Source organism: Alligator sinensis, unplaced genomic scaffold, assembly GCF_000455745.1.
Source record: "Alligator sinensis unplaced genomic scaffold, ASM45574v1 scaffold781_1, whole genome shotgun sequence".
Taxonomy (NCBI): Eukaryota; Metazoa; Chordata; order Crocodylia; family Alligatoridae; genus Alligator; species Alligator sinensis.
In genome coordinates, this window is record NW_005841845.1 from 2,582,503 (window position 1) to 2,591,992 (window position 9,490).

The 9,490-nt window shown below is 50.1% G+C and overlaps 1 protein-coding gene across 1 annotated transcript in view; it reads left to right on the plus strand.

Annotated features, from left to right (window-relative positions):
* The window catches only part of LOC102371616 (vitamin D3 hydroxylase-associated protein-like), an 18,282-nt gene extending 10,020 nt beyond the window's left edge, over nt 1-8,262 (plus strand). Inside the window, exons 8-15 of the mRNA XM_006015821.3 lie at nt 391-516; nt 901-998; nt 1,369-1,468; nt 2,266-2,309; nt 4,778-4,817; nt 5,514-5,622; nt 6,551-6,696; nt 7,842-8,262. Of these exons, the coding sequence (XP_006015883.3) occupies nt 391-516; nt 901-998; nt 1,369-1,468; nt 2,266-2,309; nt 4,778-4,817; nt 5,514-5,622; nt 6,551-6,696; nt 7,842-7,973 (795 nt within the window). The 3' untranslated portion in view covers nt 7,974-8,262. The remainder of the gene's footprint in view (nt 1-390; nt 517-900; nt 999-1,368; nt 1,469-2,265; nt 2,310-4,777; nt 4,818-5,513; nt 5,623-6,550; nt 6,697-7,841) is intronic.
* Nucleotides 8,263-9,490: the final 1,228 nt, after the last annotated feature.

Consider the following 9,490-nt stretch of genomic DNA (forward strand, 5'->3'; position numbering starts at 1 on the left):
TCTTTCCTGCCTATGCAGGGGGTTGGACTCGATGATCTATTGAGGTCCCTTCCGGCCCTAACATCTATGAATCTATGAATCCACTAGGTGACAGAGATAGGGACTAGCCAAATGATTCTTACCCAGAGTGTCTTCAGATCCTTACAATGGTGTAACACGGGAGTACTGTTTCAGCGTCCCACCTATCCCCTTTGCATTTCTTTCCCACAGTACCTTTGAATGAGCCTCTGTTACACATTGAATCCTTGTTGAGCTTCCCCGGTGAGACTATAGTATGATGAACACCCCTGTCACTGCATCTTTCTACATGCTTGGGCTTCTTGGAAGAGTCTTTTAACTCAATGCACCTACAATGGTCAAGGTACTAAGTGAAGGTGTCTCTTCTTTCAGGTGTACTCCAGCTCCAGACCCCTTCGGATCGGGTATTACGATGGCGATGGCTATTTCCAGCCCTCTCCTAGCATGAGACGTGCTGTCCAGGAAACCAAAGTGCTTCTCGAACAAGCAGGGCATACGGTATGCGGCCTGACTTGGAAGGTCTTATTAGGATCTGTGGATAGTACCAACTCCCTGTGGCTCCTCTAGCAGACAAAAGAGCATCATTCCTTGGTTTCCATCCCATGTTCAGAGCAGTGTGAGGCCACTGAGATTTTGGAGCTCAGCAGGACATGGACCAGAACATCGATGAGTCCATGTCACTGGCACAATGCGAAGGGTTACCTCATGTGAGCTTCACATCCTTTCATTGCCATGATTAAAAGGTGGATGTGGAACAAAGTCACCCAAGCTGAATTCCCAGCCTGAGCAAACTCAACAGGAATTTTGTCATTGGCTTTGGCGGGGCTGGGGTTTCACCCACATCTTTGCTACCTGTTGAACCGTGTTGGTTTTGTCACACAGCTGGTCCCTTTTGCTCCCCCTCGGATCAATTTTGTGGTGGATGAGCTGTTCACCAAAGGCATCTTTTCTGATGGAGTCTCCACTTTGCTGGAGAAGTTGTAAGTAGACTCTGCAATCTGTTATCAAGAGAGCTCTAAGCAACGCAGCTTTTCAGCTCCAAAATGCCTATGGAAATCTCAAGAGAAATAAGTTGCCACTTATTTTACTCATGCAAATGGAAGATCCAATAGGCATGTTTTGGACAGGAAGTCAGTTCTTTGTTGGGAGGAGTTAAGATTGACATTGAGTAGGCTATGTCCACCCATTTCATCCATCTGTCCATCCTGAGATTTACTCCAATGTAAAGATATTGGCTTAGGGCTGGGCTGGAGATAACATATTTCACCAGGATTCATATACAATCAAATTGACATTGGTTGCAATAGGTAAGTAGTGCCTCAGCATCTTGTTTTCTCTGTTGCCTTCCAGCGAAGGAGATATTGTGGATCCCACCTTGAAGTCCCAGATTAATTGTTACAGACTGCCGATTCTAGCGAAGAAGATTTTGGCTCTCCTCTTAAAACCAGTGGTGAGTTACATCAGGCTCATTTGCTTCTACAAGGAAGATATTATGGAGTAAAGTTAGTGCATCCTTCAACTGGATTAACTCCTGGTGCAGATGATCTTATTCTGGAATAAGAAAGTCTTGTTCCAAATTAATTTAATCAGACATAGCTCATTTGGGATAATTCCCCATGTAGATAAGCTCCTAGATAGGCTCTCGGGGAAGCTGTTCCAGTGTCAAAACACCCAAAAAGTCTTCCCAGTAACTAACCTGGTCACAATTTCACCCCAGCACTTCTTGTCCTGCTTCATGTGGATGCCGAGAATAATCTCTCACCATCCTTTGCATATCTGTTTGTATTTGAGGGCTATCAAATCTCCCCTCAGCCCTCTTCTCCCCACTAAGCAATCCCAGTTCTTCCAACTTTTCCTCAAAGAGATCCTCTGATCATTTCTATTGCCCGTGTCTTTTTCTCAGAAGATAGTCCATGGTGATGAACCTACCTGGGCTGAACGGGAGATGAGTTAATCACGAAGGACTTGGCAAGGAGACTGCAAAATGGGTGAATTTTGCCAACTAATTCACTACCAGATTTTCACCCATTGAGCCAGATCGTCGGTGGTGTCCATTGACATGGCTCTGCTAAAATCAAACCAGCTGAAGATCTGCTCTCAGTCCCTCAGACAAAGCACTCTAGAGTCCACCAGCAAAATCACGGTGACCGTGAATCAGTGGCTTTCATCTCTGATCCAGCTGGGTTACTCCTGTGCGTCTCCGACTGCTGCGCTATGGAGCTAATATAACATTTTTTTTCCTTCCAGTATCCTCGAATTGCTGGAGATCTGAAAGCGCTCTGTGGAGCTGGGTAAGCAGGTTTTCTTTTAAACATCATGTTCAAATAGGTATGTGGGGATGGGGAGCTCGCATGAAGAATAGTAAGGTTTGTAGCTCTCCTCTCTCCGACTGCAGCAGAGGAAATTTAGGCAGATTAGGATGGTTAAACTTTGGAGCAAGCTACCCAGGAATTTCCAGCCTTAGAAATTTTCAAGAGATGGTTAGGCAGAGACTTGATGGGAAGGTTTAGTCAGAGCTGATCCTGCCTTGAGCAGGGGGCTGGACTAGAGGACCGTGTGAGGTCCCTTCCAGCCCAGCTTCCCTATGATCCCATCTTAAAACACAGTGTCAGCTTCACCGACCTTGGGATGGGTGGTTGATGGCTGATAACAGGATAAAACGCATGCACATATTGAGCTGTGGTCTATAGCTGTACCAGGTAAGGACTTTATTTAACAGTGGCTCATTGAGGAAGAGCTCAAAGAGCAGACTTTGCATTGGTGCATGCCAGCATCCAGCCTGCTGTGCAGCTGACCCAGCTCTTGACTTATGGCTAGGGGTGGTCTTCTTAGGCTGGGATCCTACAGGTTGATTCGTGAGGCCTTTTCCTCCAGGTGTACTGATCATTGGGGGCTGGACTCGATGATCTTCCGAGGTCCCTTCCAGCCCTAATGTCTAATGTCTATGAAATCTTATGGGCGCATCCAGACGAGCATGCATGTGTGGTATTCGGTGCCGCAAACCCATCTGCAGTGCCACACGCCACATATGCCACACCTGCAGGTGTTTTCCACTCTGAAAATTTGCAGGGGGGGGTTCACACTGAGAGATCCCGATGTCAAAAATCCCAACACCTAAAAAAAACCAGGGTGGTGCACATGGTGGCAGCATGCACCGTCCGAAACCAGAGCCCGGCCAGCCAAAGCCACACTCCAGCTGCCGGCCAGGCTCCCTGCTCCGGGATTGCCAAAACTGCAACCCCTGGAGGTCCCCAGGATCCCAGGTAAGGCTGCTGGGACCAGCTCAGGTGCTGACCCCAGCCTCCCCTACCCCACTGAGGACAACGTGCTGCACGCCAGAGCGTATGTGCATGGGGTTTCCTGGGGACAAGTTGCACTGGCACACATTGTGCCACTGCTCTTTGTCCCTGGGGAAATGCATGGTCCCACTCATGTGGATGCATCCAATGTGGCAATGTGTTCCACCATCTTGTTAGCTATAAACCCCTATTTCCCCCCGGGGTGCTGGTGGGATTTGTTAAATACTTGAATTTCTCCACCCACTTAGGTGCTTTGCTGGATGGCAAAGCCTTTGTGTTTCAAGCAAAGGTTAAAAACATGCCTTGGGGGTTTCTTGGCCGTGTTAAGAATGACAGTCCTCTTCCAGCTCAGATGGAAGAATATTGTGAAGATTGCACGTACTGCAAGAGAGGAGATTAGCCCCTTTCACCTCATTGCAGCGCTTGGGGTTGCAGAGCAGTGGCAGTCAACCTTTTCAGACCCAAGGCACCTGTCATTAGGTTCGAGGCCCCTCTCAGACAGTGCCAGCTCCTGGTTTTCACTTCTTTTCTGACTACAGAAAAATCCTAGAGCTATTACTCTATGGCAGAGAGCTCAGCAAGCCTACCGCAGGGCAGAACAGTTGTAACACCAGGGATTCCCACTTGAAATCTCCGGGTTTGTCTTGTGAATCGTGTTAGCACCTCTAACAGCGTTAACACCATGCAGCACCCTTGAAAGGGTCTGAAGGCACGTTGGGGTGCTGCAGCCCCCTGGCTGGGAATCACCGCTCTGGAGAGACTGGAGTCAGGCAGAAGTGGTTCGCGGGCATCAAGTAACAAACTCGATAATGCTTGTGTCTTGGGAGTCTAAGAGTTTGAAGCCAACCCTTAAGGTGAACAAGGTCTGTCCATTGACTTGAATGGACGCTGGGTCTGGTACAGGGATGGATTAACCCTTTAGTGGGCCATAGGCAAACAAACTCATGGGCCCCAGGCCGGTCGAGACCCCCCTCCCAGGGCTCAGAGACACTGCTAAGAAACAGCCCCCATGGCGGCGAGGCTGGTGGGGGCAAAGGGAAGGGAAGGGAAGGGAAGGGAAGGGGCCAATGGGCCCATTCGTGCCACCGCCAAGGAGGGAAGGATCAGGGTCCCCACAGCTCAGGGCCCTAGGCATGTGCCTAACTCACCTGTGCATTAATCCAGCCCTGGTCAGGTTATGTTCAGAGCCAAAAAGTCCTGGATGAATGAGCACAGAGGCCACGCTGACTTCTACCCAACTCCTCCGCTACGCCCTTGCTCTGTGACTGCAGGCCAGTTTCTTCCCTTCTCCACCTAGCTTTCCCCATCCATGAACCAAATGTGGGGAAACATGATGTTTGCCCCATCACATTGCAAGGATGAGGTGCGGGAAGACGAGTCAAGATCTCTACAGTGTGTTGGACCAGGAAAGAGCTCTAAACACACCGAGTTTATTTATCTCAGGTCTGTGCCTTTTCCAGGTCAGTGAAAAACCTGTGGAAGCAGGACGTTGCCCTGGCGGTAATTCCTTTTTGTCTTTTTCCCTCACTCTAAAGAAGTTTTTGGGGGGAGAGAGTTGATGTGTAACTGCTGGTGGGTCACACAGCTGGAATGGCTCATGGATTATGTTATACAGATGTGTTTTCCCCTGGGAGCTAGGCCATTGCAGGAGGTCTGATGCATGGGGAGGTGTAGATTGCACAGGACTGTGGGGTTGGACTGGGCATATCCTTGATCTTCATGGGTTTGTCTTTAAGGAGTCCTCTCCTTGCCAAGCAGGGCTTCACAGCCCCTTGGGCAGCAAACCTTGCTCTCTTCAGTGACTGTGGAGGGTGCAGTCGTGAGGGCTTGAAGGTTGGGGAAATCCATGCAACGCTACGTCTGGAGGGTATAAGCCTGGCTGAATATGCAGCAGGATGGACCCAGGGAGAGCAAAGCTGGGAAGTCACCATTAAGCAGATACCCACCCCATTGCCCCAGCTGCTCCTGACTTGAAACCGCTGGCATGAAGCTGCAGCAGGGTGGCATGGGAGCTACATAATGGCCCCATGGCCTGGAGAATTGCTCCCTTGTCCAGCCCTGTTTCTCCAAAACTTGTCCAGAGACTTATCACAGCTCAGCTGGAACCAGTTAGGCTATGTCCTGGCCACAGGACTGAAGCTAATGGTGGTGTCCTGCAGGTCTCAGTTGGTTTACATTTGGTCTCCATCCCACTAGGCTTACTGTAAGGAATTCATTGCTAAATGGAGGAAGCTGCAGCTCAATGTCATTTTGTGTCCTGCTCTGGGCCCTGCCTTTAATGAGGGATATCCTGGGAAGCTCTTTGGTAAGCCCCCCAGCTGGGTCCACCTTCGGCAGTTCAGGGTCAGCCAAGCAGTACAAAGAAATAAATCAGGAGGGTGACCTTTAAAGATGGACAGGGCTTTATCTGGCGCAAACCAAAGACCCACAAGCCGTTGTGTATCAAGCAGACCTCGTTGCTCAGATCCCACTTGTCTGTCTCCGGTTCATAGCATCAAAGGAAAGGAGGGATGGAAGGGACCTCACAAGGTCACATCTAGTCCAGCCTCCTGTTCATAGCAGGACCATCCCTGATTAACCCATCTCAGCCAAGTGTCTGCTCAACCTGGTCTGAACGTTTCCAAGGATGGAGATTGCACAACCTCTCTAGGCTTGTTTAGGTTGCAGATTTCTGGCTAAGAGGGTGGTCAAGCGTTGAAACAGGGTGGTCAACCTGCCCCAACGCTTGACCACCCTCTTAGCCAGAAATCTCCAACCTAAACTTCTTCTCCTCCTTGTCCTGTCCTCTACTGCCACCAAGAAAAGCCCATCTCCATCCTCTCTATCATCACCCCTTAGGTATCTAAAGGTATCCAAATCCCCCCTCAGTCTTCTCTTCTCCAGACTCAATGACCCTGGCTCTTTCAACCTTTGCCCCTAAGTCTTACCTCCCAGACCCCTCATCATTTCTGTTGCTCTGTGCTGGATTCTCTAACTTGCCATGGTGTTTGGGGTGACTTTAAGGAAAATAGCATAAACTTGAGTGGAAACATCTAAGGGCCAAACCCTGTTCAGTTTACTCAACCGGGCGGTCTTGTTGGCACCCTGATCAGTGGCAAAGGAGTAGAGGTGTGGGGTCTTTTTGGCAGGGATGTGTCCGGGAGTTGTTACCCTTTGCGCTGGGTTGGTTGTGGGCCTCTACAAGACAACCCTGTCGAGCTGCCAGGCAATGTTCTGCCAATTGTCTCTTCCAGCTGCCACGTCCTACACCAACTTATACAACGTCTTAAACTTCCCTGCTGGGGTCGTGCCGGTCACCACCGTCACGGAGGCTGATGAAGAGCAGCTGAAACGTTACCACGGGCATTACCATGATCCCTGGGATAAGAGGCTGAAACAGGTCAGCCAATAGGAAGGAGGATAATGACCTAATGAAAGTCTCTCTGATGAAATATTGTGAGGTTGGGGCTCTCGGGGCTTGATGTGATGTGTGGATGGGAGAGATCAGCTGTGGGGAACACTTGTTCTATCGGACATTTTCCTGAAGACTCAAATGTCTTTCCTCTGGCCCCGCTGAAACTGTCCACAAGCAGTATAAGAGTGACGCTGTAGCCATGATGGTCCAGAAACGATGCAAGAGGCAAGGATCTCTCTTATTGGACCAACTGTGTAATTGGGATAAAGTTAAGCAAGCTTTCGAAGGTAAGACATTCTTCCTTAGGTCTTCTTTAACTGTATCCCAACTACAGAGTTGGTCCAATAAAAGAGATCACCCTACGAAATCCTTGCCTCTTGCATAAATAGTCCTCACGGCAGTGCCCCTGGATCCAAGAGGATGAACCCAGTTTTCTCACTGGAGCTGCTTGTGGTTCAAGTCCTGTGGTCCCACCTCAACTGCAACCAGCTGCAAATCATGTCCATGAATGGCATCTTCCCTCAGGAAGTCACTGCAGTCAGGTCTGCTTGGCTTTTTCCCTTCCCCTCCATGGGAAAATGGGGTATAGGCTGGTCCATCTCCTGCGCTTTCAGGGCAGGCATTGGGGTGACCTGTTCTGAAGGCTTCAGTGGGTGCATCTACATGTGCAAATTTACTGTGCAGTAACCCAAATTACTGCACAATAACCAAAAATGACTGTGCAGTATGAGCAGCGTCTGCACATGCACGCCCGTACTGCACAGTAAATATGGCAACTTACGCCGACTTGGGCATAAATGTCATACCTGCATCATGCAGGTCTCAAATGTAGGCCAATTAGTTACTGCGCAGTAATGCACGTGTAGACACCTGACTGCACAGTGACACTGTGTGTGTGGACTAACTTGGGACTAACTTTAGTTAGTAAGTATTACTGCGCTTTAATGCCTGCACGTGTAGATGCCAGCGTAAACCTGCTTACTGTGTAACTTACTGCACAGTAAATTTAATGCAAAGTAAATGCATGTGTAGACACGCCCAGTAGGACCTAACTGGTGTATGGAATCATGTGCAGCCCTCAGAAGCTGGGGCATCTGGGTAACATGATGTTGCTCCTGTCTCCGCTGCAGGCCGTGGAAGGAGCCGTGGGGCTGCCCGTGGTTGTGCAGTGCGTGGCCCTGCCGTGGCAGGAGGAGCTGTGCCTCCGCTTCATGAAGGAGGTGGAGACGCTGGCCCGTGGGAGGAAGAGGAAGCATGTGTGACTGCTCAGAGGATGCTTGCCTAAGGGGAGCCGGGCTGTGTTTCAATAAAACCTTGCTTGCATTGCTGAGTCTGTTCCACCGCGGTGAGGCTGGTCTCTGTTAATTTTTTTTCCGAAAGTCTAAAGGGCAGACTGTGAGTAGGTGAGTCAATGTGTAGCCAGGAGCCACCAAGCCAAATAACCCTAGAGGAACACCAGCAAAAACAGCACGGGCGCTAGGCATTCACACCACAGTTGGTATTCGCATATCCAAGTACCACTTTCCATGAAGGGATGGGATGTATTTGGGTCCCTGGGTGCTGACCTCGGCCCATGGTAATGCTTGTGTTGCCTGGCCTTGCTATTTTAGGTAGCCAAGCTGGGTAGATACACGCCAGCACTGGGTATGGCTACAACTACACCATTGACCACTGTGTGCGGGTGTCTACATTAGTGCAGCACCCAGCACCGCGGGCCCCTGATCTTGGTGGCAGCCAAAAGACACCGACATTGTAGAAAAAATAAACTAGCAACACGCATTCCCAGATCCACGCAAGAGCGATTCTTCTATCCTCTACTACCAAGCAATGTGCAGAAGATCACGGGTTAAAAGCCTCCCTGCACTCCTGTTCTTCTGTGATGCCTCCTCCAGGTGTTGTAATTTTACATCTCACCTTAAATTTGGAGAAGAAAAAGAGGCTGGAGGTCCATCCACCCCTTGTTCCAGGATTAGCAAAAAATACTTGGAAGGCACCGTATTTTTGCAGAGTAGAAGACCCTAACAGGGTTTCCTAAGGACCAGGAACAGCTTGCATGCTCCTTTTAAAAGAAGCAAGTGTGTCTGCAGTTCAGTGGGGGTGCGTGGCTACATCTGCTTGTTAGCTGCCGGGGTGAGGTGTCCACCTACCGTGCATATCGTGATGAGGAGGGTGATAGACAGATGGAGACGGATGCAATGTCTATAGAGGCTACCAAGTCATCCGGCCTAAGGAGAGGTTTGGGTTCAGCTGGGTCACTGTTCAGCCCAGCGTGAGGTTACACCAGTGCCCTCTCATTGATGTGTGTCTGCAGTTATCTCTGGTAGGATCCACCCCAGTGGAAATGAGTCTTTGGGGCGCTGCCTCCCTCCGACAACTGTGGGAATTTCCCCTCCTAAGGTAGAATCACACAATCACAGAAAATGAGGGTTGAAGGGAGCTCAGGAGGTCACATCCAGTCCAACCCCCTGCTCCAAGCAGGACCGGCCCCAACTACATCATCCCAGACATGGCTTTGTCCACCTGGGTCTTCAACACCTCCAAGGATGGAGACTCCATCACCTTTCTGGGTAATGCCAACATGCCATAATGTCACGGGCCCCTTCTCCCATGGGACTCTGCATGCACATGTGTGGGGAAGAGCTCAGCCATTGCTGCCAGAGAGAGACCCTGGTGCCCTGGTGCCAAAGCCTCGACACCTCCTTCTCAGCCCTCAGGGTCCTTGAACTTGGCCCAGGGGAGGGTTTTGGCTCCATTTCCCAGTCAATCATTTCCCCACCAC